The sequence below is a fragment of the Patagioenas fasciata genome, chromosome 21, assembly GCF_037038585.1.
Source record: "Patagioenas fasciata isolate bPatFas1 chromosome 21, bPatFas1.hap1, whole genome shotgun sequence".
Taxonomy (NCBI): Eukaryota; Metazoa; Chordata; class Aves; order Columbiformes; family Columbidae; genus Patagioenas; species Patagioenas fasciata.
Window position 1 is genome coordinate 8,492,133 of NC_092540.1, and position 14,018 is coordinate 8,506,150.

Consider the following 14,018-nt stretch of genomic DNA (forward strand, 5'->3'; position numbering starts at 1 on the left):
GAGATTAAATCCCAGTAACACATTTGCTCTTCTTAAGTGCCTTTGGTAATTAGTGAAGATAGGAAATGAGGCAAGCATCTCAGTTCTCTTTAGACTGGACATGAGGGAAAGGTTCTTCACCCAGAGGTGCTGGACACTGAACAGGCTCCCAGGGAGGTGTCACAGCCCCAACCTGACAGTGTTCAAGGAGAGACTGGACAACGTCCTCAGACACACGGGGTGACCTGTGGGGTTGTCACTGCAGGGACAGGACTTGGACTCCATGATCCTGGTGGGTCCCTTCCAGCTCAGGACATTCTATGAGTTAACCAAACCTCACAGCCTCCTTCAGACTGGGTAGATTTGGCTAATTCTGGTACTGTAGGATTAGCATCTACTTCCAGACACCAAGAACAGAAGACAGATTTTTTTCTTCAACTCTAGCTACAGGAGGAACCAAAATGAACTCCGTCAATGAATAATTTGGTCAGGTGTGTTCCACCTCCAGGCCATGACAGAATCCCTGGTGGGATGTGGGCAGTCTGCCAGCAGCAGAAGAAAGATGCTGCCAAACTTGGGAACACAATTCCTGCTGAATTTCATATTTCACAGGCAAAGCCCTCAACAAGAAGACAGACTGAACGCAGCAAGCTCCATTGCTGGGGAGCTCAGTAGCCGGTATTACGTACTTTAGCTTCCTGTAATAGACCATGCAGAAAGGTGAAACTACCAGGATAGATAAGCTGAGCAGTAGCTTGATTCTTACATTTCATACTTTCACTCGTGGTATGAAATAATGAAGACTTGAGAAACAGGTAAAAGGCCTTCTCCTGCCAAACACACCCGTGCAGAGGTACTATGGAATAGCTTAGTCTCTTTTCAGTCTGCATCCCCTCCCTCACCGAGGATATTTGTAGCAAGCTTTAAGACTAACCTTCAAAAGGTCTTAGAAAAAATCAAATTAAAAACCTAGTCAGAAAAATGGCACAGCTCTTTCTCTCACAGTGGACTGCGACATCCACGTCCCCCCTTAGTGAGGACCTATCCAGAGTGACACGAAAGGTTGTGGTGTAAGGAGGTACTAAATCACCACCTCTTCCAGCTTTTCTCATGCACCAGGGGAGAGCAGTGAAGCTCTATGACGTCTTGGCAAGGGATCTCCCACGAGGGGCAGGGGAGCAGACTCCACCGGACAGTTTTGATAGACAAGGACTTCCCTCTCACCTGCCCACTGCAGTCACAGGGCTCGCTGAAGCTGACGTACTCCTCCTCTCTACTGTACATTCCCAGGCCAACCTTGGTTGGCTTTTGCTCAGAGTCCAGCTGGAATTTCATCCTGGCCAAGCTGTCAAAGAGTTTGGAAAGATGACGTTGCACCTGCAAAACGGGTTGTATAAATAAAGCAACCGAGATAGGACGAGCGGAATGAAGATCACTATACATGTCACAAGCAAAATCATGTTAACAAAATATCTTGGATATTTAGGTAGCACCACATCTTCTCAAATGTGGCCAACATACTGCCAACAAAAGCCTCTTGCTGTCTCTTGTAATACTTCCACCTATTTCTACGTAATTTAGAAAACAGACATGCCTTAATAAATCATGTTTCTCCATTGGGAAATCTTCCATACAGAGCAAAAGCATAGAAAACATTGAAACACCTCATGACTCCTACCCCAAATTTCCCTACATGTAGTGATGAGAAGTCTGTAGCCATTTCTCCACCTCATCCTATTCTCAGCACAACGTGGAGTTTTCTTCACTATGAACTTTCCTGTTTTTCCACTACTAGAAACTGATTTTGTGCTAGTGAAATATCCTAAATTCTCTTTCATGGAGAAGAAAGATCTTTATTTCTGCCTAAGACCTATGATAAACAGCCCAGACCTCCTATAGAACAACCATGTTCACCAAAAGCACTCTTCCAGAAGGAAAAGAATAATTCAGTTCTTTCCTGTTCACCTCCATCTGAGTCTGCAAAGCCAACAGGGAGATGCTGTGGGCTCTCAACATCAGCATCTGCCTGCTGGGAGCTGAGCAGGTCACCAGCACTTCTTCCAGACCACTGCGTAACACACAACTGCATCACTGCGCGCCCCACGCCAATGAAGGTGAGATTCTCCTAGGATTGACGTCCCCACAGAAAGGGGAAGCTCCCAAAGCAGTCCCAGACAGGAGCTGCCTCTCTCAATTACAGCAGAGAGGTAGAAAAACTCCCATAGGGGAGATGAGAAATGAGGGAAAGGGACCTGGGGGTCCTGGGGACAGCAGGGTGACCACGAGCCAGCACTGGGCCCTTGTGGCCAGGAAGGCCAATGGTACCTGGGGTGGGTTAGAAGGGGGTGGTCAGTAGGTCAGAGAGGTTCTCCTGCCCCTCTGCTCTGCCCTGGTGAGACCACATCTGGAATATTGTGACCAGTTGTGGCCCCTCAGTTCCAGAAGGACAGGGAACTGCTGGAGAGAGTCCAGCGCAGCCACCAAGATGCTGAAGGGAGTGGAGCATCTCCCGTGTGAGGAAAGGCTAAGGGAGCTGGGGCTCTGGAGCTGGAGAAGAGGAGACAGAGGGGGGACTCATTCATGTTTACAGATATATAAAGGGGGAGTGTCAGGAGAATGGAGCCAGGCTCTCCTCAGTGACAACCAGTGATAGGACAAGGGGGAATGGGTTCAAACTGGAACACAGGAGGTTCCACTTAAATACGAGAAGAAACTTCTTCCTGGTGAGGGTGTCAGAGCCTGGCCCAGGCTGCCCAGGGAGGTTGTGGAGTCTCCTTCTCTGCAGACATTCAAACCCGCCTGGACCCCTTCCTGTGGAACCTCAGCTGGGTGTTCCTGCTCCATGGGGGGATTGCACTGGATGAGCTTTCCAGGTCCCTTCCAACCCTGACATTCTGGGATTCTGCGTGAGATGCCCAATGCTCTGATGCTTTCAGAGAAGGAAGGGTGGAGGTGGATTTGTCCATCTAATTCTGACTCACTGACTCACAAAGAACTACAACCCTCCCTCTCATGAGCTGTGCTGCAAGTGGACGCAGCTTCTCACACACATACAAGCAGGGCCAAACCCTGGGAGGTGCTAAGTGACTCTGAGAAGCACAGGGCACTCAGCATCCCCCCAGATCACAGAATCATTTTGGGTGGAAGAAACCCTCAGGATCAAGTCCAGCCATACCCTAGCTCTGGCACTAATCCATGTCCCTAAGAACCTCGTCTAAATGTCTTTTAAACCCCTCCAGGGATGGCGACTCCAGCACTGCCCTGGGCAGCCTGTTCCCATGCCCCACAGCCCTTTCTGGGAAGAATTTTTTTACAATATCCAATCTGAACCTCCCCTGGCACAACTTGAGGCCATTAAGCGTATCTTGAGGCCATAAGCTTATCTCTTTTCAAACCGTAAGTAAACCGTAGAAACTTTTTCTTACATGTAGAAGCTTCTGGTCACAAATCCCCAGCTGCCCCTTCCCAGACCCTGTCCAGTCTGGAGGGTTCGGACACAACCCCAGCACTTGCTGCGATCCTGCTGCCAGAGCCCGAACGCACCTGAATCTGCACAAGTTCAGCACCCAGTTCACGAGGATAATGTCACTGTGTATTTAATCCTCCTTTAGGAATCATCAGACTTTGAAACTACATTGGGAAGGCTGAGAGTGTATCTATGTATGATACTGCTTGACATTTACTTTGATTTTACTGCAAATACTTTTGAATAACAGAAAACACCAGGGATTTCTTCTTACTCAACAGAGCATTTCAACACAGTATCTTTGCTTCCTGTGTTTTTTTTTTCCTCTTCATTTTAAATATCAATCAACTATGTATTTATGATACTCTGTGGGCTGAAATCACCCAGCAGCAGACACAGATAGAAGCAGCGTTAAAGGTTAGAGGGAAACAACAGCATTTCCAAATACACATGCAAACCTGCTCCATTCCTGTGCTCACATCAATACTGAAAATGGTGGAAAGCCTGAAGAAAGTGAAAATACTCGCTACCAAAAGACAGAATTAGGACTTTGTTCATCATCCAACACTCGCCTTTTGCTGTGAACGTTTTGACTGGTTTTATGCACCAACCTCTGAATAAAAGATGCGTCCCAAACAAGGCCAAGCAGAGCTGTGCAGGGGTGGGTGGCAACCCAAGGAAGTCCTGCCTTGGCCACAGCCACTGTCTGACCACCAGCTGTCTTACCTCTTCCAGGCTGTGTTCTGCTCTTCCCCTGTGAACAGGCCATCCCAAAGACCTTTGCATGGGGGAAGGAAGAAGTGGCTGACCAGCAGATGTCTCCTCTGCCTAAAAACAGAGACGTCTCCAAGCCCTCGGTTGTCAACACTGTCACATTTGAATGATCGGTCTGTGGCTCTTTCAACAACAGATGCTGTTTGCTGGCATCCCAGCTTGGGGAACCAAGCTCAGCAACAAGTTTTGGCTGAGATCCTCACGAAATGGTTTCCCCCAACCTCACTGTATCCCAGCAGAAACAAACCCACTGTTTTTATGGTATCAAGAACACAGCTCTGCTCTGTGCAGTGCTTTCAGAACCATCTGCAAGCATCACCAGGGACAGATGGGACAACATACAGTGTGCGCATTGCCTTTCAGAGACGACAGATGAAGGCCAGCAGTGAAAGAGTTATTGTTAATCCAAGTGAGGGTGGGAGAAAAGGCACTCAAGAAAGGATAAGCTACAGCTGAGTCCCTAGACAGCATCTTCCACCCTGACATTACTGACAGCTGGAAAATGTGAAGGTGACATAGTGCAAGGCTTACCAGCTGTGGGTTGGTGCCATTGGAAAGAATATCCAATAAATCTGCTGAAGAAACAAAGTAAAATCTGGGAAAGGCCAATCTTTTCATGTCCAAATATTCAGCCAAAGCCTTCTCACACAGGGACAACCTGGGGAGAAGAGCAGAAAAATAGAGCCCAGGACAGGCGGGTGAATATCCTTTAATGTGTCGTGCTACAGTTTGGGTTATCGAGCAGATTCTCCCCTCCCATGGGGAAATGCCAGACATGAGCTGAGCCTGCAGGCTGGTCCTTTACAGCATTTTCCAAATAGATAACAAAGCACATAGTAACTCATAGATCTCTCTCCACTCCCAAGGGTCAAACAGACAAAGAGTCAGAGAATCCTCACCAAAAAGCAGAAACACAGGTGGAAGAAGAGGCTAGAAAGGCTTTGCAGTCTGACTTACTGTTTTAGACAAGCTCTCAACTGCCACAGGTGATTTCACACTAGGATGAAAGTTTCCAAAACTGCTTTTATTCTAATGAGCACATTTTAAAGTCTGATTCAAACCTACTCAGCTTTTTGTGCTTGTGAAGCCTGAAAAGAAACTTGTTTGCTCCGTTCTAAAATGAATCTCTCAGTGTTTACATGTTAAACTGCTGCTGAGCTTTCAAAGTTCATAAATAACATGCAGTTAGTCCTCTGTGGGGAACACGGGCCTTATCTGTTTAGGAAGTAAAATTAGATCTCTATTTTAAATGGATAGTTATTACTGACACAACAGCTATCACGTTAACTTGTTAGGTGTGTTCCAGGTAGAGTAGCTCATATGTTAGGTGAGAACTGTATCCATCTCTGGACATTAAGGTCTTTCTCAGGGAGTTTAGTTATACCATCTGTGAAGGGTACACACACAAAGATAATTTTGTTAATTAAAGCACATGGGATCAGCTCTGCTGCAGATATCCCTGCTTGGACTGCTAAATAGATATTTAAGACACCAAATTTGGGGTGGCAGTGAGGCCACATGTTATTAAAACCAACTGAGTGCCTAGCTTTGTATGTGTGCAAATCAATATTCAAGATAAGAGTTTGCACATACGCAAAGCCAGAATCCACCTTGGGGGCTTCAGGGTGATGGATCATGAATAAAAAGACTCAATGTGTGAATGCAAAGAACGCACAGTCCAGAAGGAAAGCCTTGGAGCACAGGTTAAACCAACTTATTAGAGCTGATCCCAGTCTCTGACAAAATCCTGGGACTGAAGTTGTACCTACCTACTCTGAATGTCCTCCAGTTGTTGGGACAGACCTGGTTTATTGGTGGCCTCAACCACATTTGGGGTTTTCTGAGTTTCATAGGCCAGTTCTTTAAAGTCCACATCAATCCCTTCAAAGCGTTTGGAGTCCTAAAAAGCAACACAAACATGTTCATGGTAAAACATGGATTTTGTGCTAAAGGTCTCCATCCTCTGGGTGCTGTCTTTGGGTTGAGGGGAAAACCTTCTGTCCAGTGCAGACAGGGACCCCTCCACCATTCCAGAATGGCTCTTCCACTGACTTGCCTGAAACTAGTCTTCAAACAGGCACTTGCCTTCTTGTCACTGTATCCCAAAGGGGTTGTGGATAAAGTGCTCCATGCAGGAGGCAATGTCTAGGACCAACCATTTTCATGGGATTTAATTCCCCTTGGAAAACCTCATAAATCTCTCTCTCCCATGTCCAGGTGAAGTACCAAGTTTCCCTGGCTGCAGCAGCAGGAGATGCTCCCACACCGTGGAAAGGCTCCCAGCCTCATGTGAGTGCACTCCTCCCCTCCTGCTACAGCACAGGAATCCCAACACCCATCCACAAAACGGGTATGATGACTCTTGTAGAGGAGAGCCCTTCCTTGCCTTCAATGAGGGTACGGAAACCCCACGTCAGCACCGGAGGCCCACATCAACAATTATGCTCCATATCTAACAGGGACTCTGAATTTCTGGAGCTAAACACTGAAGAATAAAGCAAGCTATGTTCAAAACATCTCTGCTCCTCCCTTCTTCCCAGGTCAGGCCTCCTAAGTGAGGCGGGACACTGAACAAGTGTTCCAAGCAGTCCAGGTAACACTTCCACGCTACCCTGTGTTCAGCCCCAGGAGCAAGGCTCCATCTGGAAGGTTGAGCCCTCCCTACACTCACGCCACAGATCCAGCTCCAGGTGAGCATCCCACAGCCTGTCAGCACATCCCCCCAGCCCTGGATGCATCCTGAGGGTGCTCAGCTACAGAGACTTTGAGCTTCAGTCTTTCTTTTATGGAAGAGAAGCTGCTGACTGAGCCACCTGTGTCCCTGGAGCCAAGAGGGCCCCGTGTCCTGGTGCATCCAGCACAGCACGGCCAGCCGGGCAGGGAGGGGATTGTCCTGCTCTGCTCTGTGCTGGGGCGGCCTCACCTGCAGCATTCACTGTGTGCAGGGCTGGGGACACAGGAGAAAAGGAGATAAAGCTACTGGAGGGTGTCCAGAGGAGGGACATGAACTTGGTGAAGGGTTCGGAGGGGAAACCGTATGAGGAGCGGCTGAAGTCCCTGGGTTTGCTCAGCTGGAGCAGAGCAGACTGAGGGCAGAGCTCATGGGGCTGCAGGTTCCTCAGCAGGAGCAGGAGGGGCAGGGCTGAGCTCTTCTCTGTGACAGTGACAGAGCCCAGGGAATGGCAGCAGATGTGCCAGGGAGGGCAGTGGGACATGAGGAAAAGGTTCTTCACCCAGAGGTGCTGGACACTGAACAGGCTCCCAGGGAGGGGTCACAGCCCCAACCTGACAGTGTTCAAGGAGAGACTGGGCAACGTCCTCAGACACATGGGGTGAATTGTGGGGTGTCCTGTGCAGGGACAGGAGTTGGACTTGACAATCCTGATGGGTCCTTCCAAGTCAGGACATCCTATGGTTCTATGGTTCATACCACTGCCAGACAGCTACTGAGATGCAGACAGCTGCCCAGAAGGATGCAAATGTAAATCATGATGCAATTTCATACATGACATTAGATAGCTCCTGGATATTAAGAGCTTGCTGGCACATGGTACAGCCTCAGGGCACTGGTTATCAGCACCTGTATATATTGCCCAGTGAGCGAGGTGTGCCCAGAATCATAGAATCATTTAGCTGGAGGAGACCATTGAGATCACTGAGTCCAACCATAACCTAAATCTAGTACTAAACCATGTTCCTCATCTATACATCTTCCAGGGATGGTGACTCCAGCACTGCCCTGGGCAGCCTGTTCCAATGCCCCACAGCCCTTTGGGGAAGAAATTGTTCCCCAGATCCAACCTCAGCCTCCCCTGGCGCAACCTGAGGCCGTTTCCTCTGCTCCTGGCGCTTGTTCCTGGGGAGCAGAGCCCGACCCCCCTGGCTCCAAGCTCCCTTCAGGCAGTTCAGAGATCAGAAGGTCTCCCCTCAGCTCCTGTTCTCCAGCTGAACCCCCAGGTCCCTCAGCCGCTCCCATCACACTTGTGCTCCAGCCCCTCACCAGCTCCATTCCCTTCTCTCAACTTGCTCCAGCACCACAAGGGCTTTCTTGGTGTGAGGGGCCAAAAACTGCCCCCAGGACACTCAGCACAGCGTGCTCTCTGAAGCAGATGGAGGAACAGTCCAAGCAGAGCAGAGTGCAGGGTTGGAGACAGAACAGTGTGTTGTCCAGGGGTCAATGGGCTGCGCACATCCCCTCGTGGGTGTTCGTCCCACAGTGGTGCTGTCAGCGATGCTGCTCGTGAACATGGACGGGGGTCACACAGCCAACTGTGGGTCACTCGTGAGTGAAAGGCAGGTTCCTCCACAGGGCTGCGAGTGGTCCAGCGGGGCCAGGAACAAGCTTGGAAGATTTTCTAAATAATCAAGAGAATAGGGAATAAGACTGGAAGCTGGACTCAAAGACAGCCCTGAGGAGGTCACAACCCTGAGGAGGGCATCAGTGACAACTCTGCTCAATTTTCTGAAGCTGAAGTGGGAGAAGAGCTGCTCTCCTGCTGCACCAGCACTGGAGGCAGGGAAGCGGATACTGCAAAGCTGCCTGGTCCAGCTCTGATTTGACAATTTGCACCATCTGAGTAATTATCTCCGTCTTCTCCCCTCCAAGGAAAGAGGGAACATGCCTGTACCACTGAAGGAAGCCAGCAGCCTCCTGCTCAGCCTCCAGGAACTCTGCATCTGCTGTGCAATGGTGGAGGGGAGGAAAAACAGTTTCTCAGCAGGGTTCAGGCACAACCAACAGTACAAAAACATCCTGGGGCAACACTGGGGAAACTGCTGTAGCATTAAGGGAGCCTCCAAGAAAGCAATGCAGCAAGAGAACAGTCCTGCTTGGGGGAACACGGCAATATAGACAACCTTCTGCTGTGTAATGGAGGCTCTTCTTCAACGCTTTCCACACAGGAAAAATAGGATTTGGGATTTCATACCTTAGGAAGCTGTGCCCGTATATCTTCTGAGCCTACGAATATGCTCTCCAAGTGAGACCACGTACGCTGCACTTCGAACCAGAGAGAAATGACGGAATCTGTTGTGGACAGCTTCCTCTGCCATATGGACACTTCCTCCAAGAAGAAAGCAATACATTTGGATGTCATTAAATTCTGCAGCTGCACCTGGTTGTCTTCTAGAGTTTCTATGAGTTCCTCGTCTGACTTCAGCAACGGGATGTTCGTCCGGGGGTGAGGCTCATACTGAAACTCCATGGTGCTCCAAGTCATTTTTAGCTCCTTCAGGACTTTCTCCATACTCATTTCTCGTACCGCTTTGTCCACAATGCCACGAACCTCATCCTCAAAGTTATGGAGGTTGAGCTTCAGGAGGTCAGCCAGCGCGGTGTCCGAGTCCATCACAAACCTCACACCCGTCACCTGCATCAGCTGATTCCAGTGCCTTTCCCTAATGGCGGGATTTTGAAGTTCTGCCACAGCTTTCAGGGCCGTCAGCATGTTCTTCACCTTGCTGTCCAGCCCAGTGAAAGCATCCCACGCCCTCACCTCCTTATCCAAATTCCGAATCTCTCTTGCAAACTTTTTACACTCCAGATCCATGTTTTCCACGTTAATATCCGCCCATTTGGTGGTCTGCCAGTCATCAAGGCAAGTGCCCACAAGGGAGATCATATCCCAGAGCTCTTTGAGAAGACACAGCTCCTTTCGGCACTGCTTCAGTTGTTTATAGTCTGGCACTATGACTTCAAACAGACCAGCTGATTCATAAATCGAGGTCATGGCTGACTCCATTTGTTTAATCTCAATGTGCTTTGTATCCAGCAGTTGATAAGGCTTTTTGGGGTCAAACCTAGAAAGAAACGTTTATTCTTCATAAGTGATATTGTAACAACTTCTAAAGAAAACATAAAACAAATGGTGCCTCTGAGACACAAAGCAGACATGATACATCTATAGTACCCATTGATGGTGCAGCCACATGGCACTGCTGACAACCCCTTTAAGCAATATTGTGCACTCAGCATCCAGATTGAATCTCTTGCTAACACCTTACAGTGTTTGCAGGGACAAAACACCCAGGGCATAACAGATACAACACCGTGAGCAGGTAGGAAATGTATGCAAGGGTTCAAGAACACATCCTCAGGACACTCCGAGATGATCCCATGAAGCTTTTCTTCCTCAGGGCTTCTCTGATGTTATAATTTCACTGTACCTGAATGGTGCTTCTTTCCGAAATCGCTCTCTGAATCTGTGTTGCTCAACATCAAACGCCGCACAGCTCTTGCGCACAACTGTCATTTCGTTCGCCTGCAGAGGAGCCACATGCTGCTTCACAGCTATCGCCAGCTTCTTTATATTGTTCCATTTTTCTGGCAGCTCCTGCAAGCAAAATTTAAATGACGGTAGGCAGTATTTGCTATTTGATATAAGATGTGACTGATCTGTTTATGGACAATCACAGAACAGGAAAAGCAACAGATTCCATGCCTAAAACTGCAAGGAAGTTTTGTTGTGATGCAAAAGCTAAACACAATTTGGGATAAAACTTATCAGTTATCCACAATTTTGAAGACGAATGAAGACTGAGACTTTAAAACTGACTGCTCTGATTGCAAAACCATGTTAAATAACTTCAGAAGAAGGGTCCCAGACCAGATCCTGGGCTCCCAGGATGGCTCAGTGGTTGAGAGAGCACAGTTCTCCTGACACCGAGCCCAGCGGGACCCAGAGCTGGCTGGAGGCAGGAGGGTGGGCTGAGGATGCAAGTTCATCAGATCGTCCGGCTTCCCAGAGCTAATTAAGAAACAGAGCCTGGGAAATTTCCAGCCAGCTCTTAGAGCAGAAGATATTATGCCAGAAGGACTTCTACAGAGCTTTCTGGGGCAAATCCCTCCAGCCTGCCTGTATAATATTAGTACTAAATAAGACAGTTTCTTTCTCAGGACTGCATCCAAGCTGCTGGTGCACAGCACTGCTAACAATCCACCCTTTGCACCTGGGATTTTTATTTAGAAAGAGATTTGATTTCTTCTCTTCTCACTAGACTTCTCGAGCCAAATCCTCACCCCAGACAGTGACACCAGCCAGGGCTCTGCTGTCCTCAAGTCCCACAGCTTTGCTCTCCCACTTCCCCAGGTACTGTGCCAGCCTACAGGAAAGACTTTGGGCTTCTTTTCATCCCAGTGCACATAGTTGAGAAGACTAATGGAGATGCACCAACACTATGCAAAGAAGCGAAATAACCTGGAGGCAGCAGAGGCGGCCAGAGCAGGGCCAGTCCCTCCTGAGGGGTCTCTTTCTGGCACTTCATGTTCCAGTCTCTGCAGAAATCACTATCCATGACCATAGCAGGGCACACATGGAGCTGCTTCCTTGTCCTTCTCATACAAACTATCAGCTCCAGCCCATCCATCTTCATGGCCATGGAGGGAGCGGTACCTGGAGGAACTTACTTTGGTTTTCCTACTGTGTACAGCAGTGAATGAATTATTCAACTATGTGTTGCTGTCACTTGCCAGAAAGAACGAAACTGTTTTGTTATCTCCTCCATCTGAATGGCTGCCCTGCATACCTCATTTCTTCTGTCAGAAAAATAAATCAGTTGTTCAAATCCACACGCACAAACAGGCACCAAGCAAGCGGCTCTTGGGCAGAGGAATCAGCAGAGCTGGGTTCCCCATAGCACCATTTTTTATGCTGAACTGAAGCTGCTGTAGCAGCCAAAACATTCATTTAATGCAGCTCTTCTGTTTTTCAGGGTGTCTGTAGGAATCCAGTTATCTTTAGGACCCTTACCCGTGTCAGATTTGGTGATACAACCATCCGTGGATCACGGCTGCACCAGCAGAAAACTGGGGGATTGCTAAACCCCGCTCAGGTCCCATCCAAGCCTGCAGCAGAGGGAGGAACTTCTCCCCAAAAAGCTCTGCCTTAAACCTGGTGTCCTACACAGAGCCCTCTGCACACAACGCCCCGTGACTAAGGGGTATCCATCAGTACGCAGCCACACGCTCCTCCACCGTAACATGGTGACTGCTGCCAGTTCCCCAAGGCTGGCTGGGCATCCCACAGGCTTTTCCAACCTTCACCTCATGGTCCCCTGTCCAGAAATGAGAAGAATTCCCCAAAGAAAAATTGATTCATCAGGGCCAGATGTGGAAAGGTGCTGAAATACTTTCATAACGTGCTCCCAGTGATGTCCTTTGGGTCAAGCAGATTGGGTGTTATAGACCTAGTGGAGGACTGAAGTCCTATGAGAAGGCGACTCCTCTGCCAACATTATCCTTCCCATCTCCACAGTTGCCAAGAACTGGCTTATTTAAAAATAATTATAATTCAAACTAATTAACAGATGTATTTGAAAATGCATTAATTTTTTTCAAGAGTAATCGCTGAGAGTTGGAGCAGGCAATTCTATGGTTTTCATACATAACAAAAGGCTTAATCTCTGCTTTAAAAGAAAAATCTCAATATAACTCCAAAATTTAGAGCTATTAAGGCACATCCCACAATAGTAAAATACTATCCACTGAGGCCCTCTAATGACAGGGAGTGGGGCTTTAAATATTCCTGCAATGCTCTTAAGCTCATACTCTTTGACGCTGGCTACTTGGCAAACCGCCGTGTCCACCGCAGCTTTTCACCCACCTCCAGTTGCTTATAGACTTCCTCCGGCAGCTCTTGCTCGTACGTCTTCAGCAGTTCGACGGTTTGCTTCAGGGGCTCGAACATGGCATCGGTGACACTGTGCCTTTCCTTAACGGCCAGGAGATGCCCCATGATCTCCACCAAACCATCATAATCGCCTTTTTCAACCTTTTTGCTCAAACCTTTGTCAGCAGTTTTTATGAACTCGTCCAGGTCAGACAAGCTGTAGAACACAAAACAGGAAAGCACCAAATGAGAGCAGTTCCTACCGGAATCATCCAGGCAGCTGGACTGGCACGGAGAGGGAAAGGCCTGGCTAACTCTGCCCATCACATGGCAACATGCTGAGGGCATCAGAACCACAGTTCATGCTCACAGGGATCCATAGATGTGGTACAGCTTCCTGTGAGGAACGGATAAATGGGTTGGGACTTCACAGGTTGGAGAAAAGGCATTTGAGGAGCACAAGTCTTACGAGGAGCAGCTGAGGGAGCTGGGGCTGTTCAGCCTGGAGAACAGGAGATGAGGGGAGACCTGATCTCTGCAACTGTCTGAAAGGAGGTTGGAGCATGGAGGGGGTTGGTCTCTTCTCTCAGGTAGCAAGTGATAAGATAAAATGGCCTCAAATTTCTCCAGGGGAGGTTCAGATTGGGTATTAGGAAAAAAATTATTCACAGAAATGGCTGTCGGGCCTTGGAACAGGCTGCCCTGGGCAGTGGTGGAGTCACCATCCCTGGAGGGGTTGGATAGACATATAGATGAGGTTCTCAGGGACATGGGGTAGTGCCAGAGTTAGGTTATGGTTGGACTCTGTGATCTTGATGGTCTCTTCCAACCAAACAGATTCTATGACTCTATCCTATGATTCTATAAGGGAGACCTGTGAGCTCGGGTCTGTGGTCTGAAGAGAGTGAATTTGAAAGGACAGTTTTCATGTCATCTCTTCCAATACAAGAATTCAACAAATGAACCTGGTAGGTTGTAAAGCTACAACAAACAGGGATTCTTCTTCGCACGCTGCCTTATTTCAGAGGGTAAGTCTCTGCTGCAGAAGGATGCAGATGTTAAAAATTCACAGCGGTTCAGAAAAGCAACCGAACATTTGTGGGAGAAAAAAAAATCCATCCAGGTCTTTAGATACAAAGGTACAACCCATGACTCTCAAAGTCCTCAGGTATGAATGGTTAGAGACAAGGAGA

General features: G+C 48.4%; 1 protein-coding gene across 1 annotated transcript in view; it reads right to left on the bottom strand.

Annotated features, from left to right (window-relative positions):
- Positions 1-3,775: 3,775 nt before the first annotated feature.
- LOC136110757 (dynein axonemal heavy chain 9-like) overlaps positions 3,776-14,018 on the bottom strand; it is a 40,759-nt gene continuing 30,516 nt past the window's right edge. Inside the window, exons 18-23 of the mRNA XM_071817743.1 lie at positions 12,820-13,042; positions 10,385-10,551; positions 9,148-10,018; positions 5,989-6,119; positions 4,751-4,877; positions 3,776-4,273 (exon numbers count right to left, since the gene is read on the bottom strand). Of these exons, the coding sequence (XP_071673844.1) occupies positions 3,926-4,273; positions 4,751-4,877; positions 5,989-6,119; positions 9,148-10,018; positions 10,385-10,551; positions 12,820-13,042 (1,867 nt within the window). The 3' untranslated portion in view covers positions 3,776-3,925. The remainder of the gene's footprint in view (positions 4,274-4,750; positions 4,878-5,988; positions 6,120-9,147; positions 10,019-10,384; positions 10,552-12,819; positions 13,043-14,018) is intronic.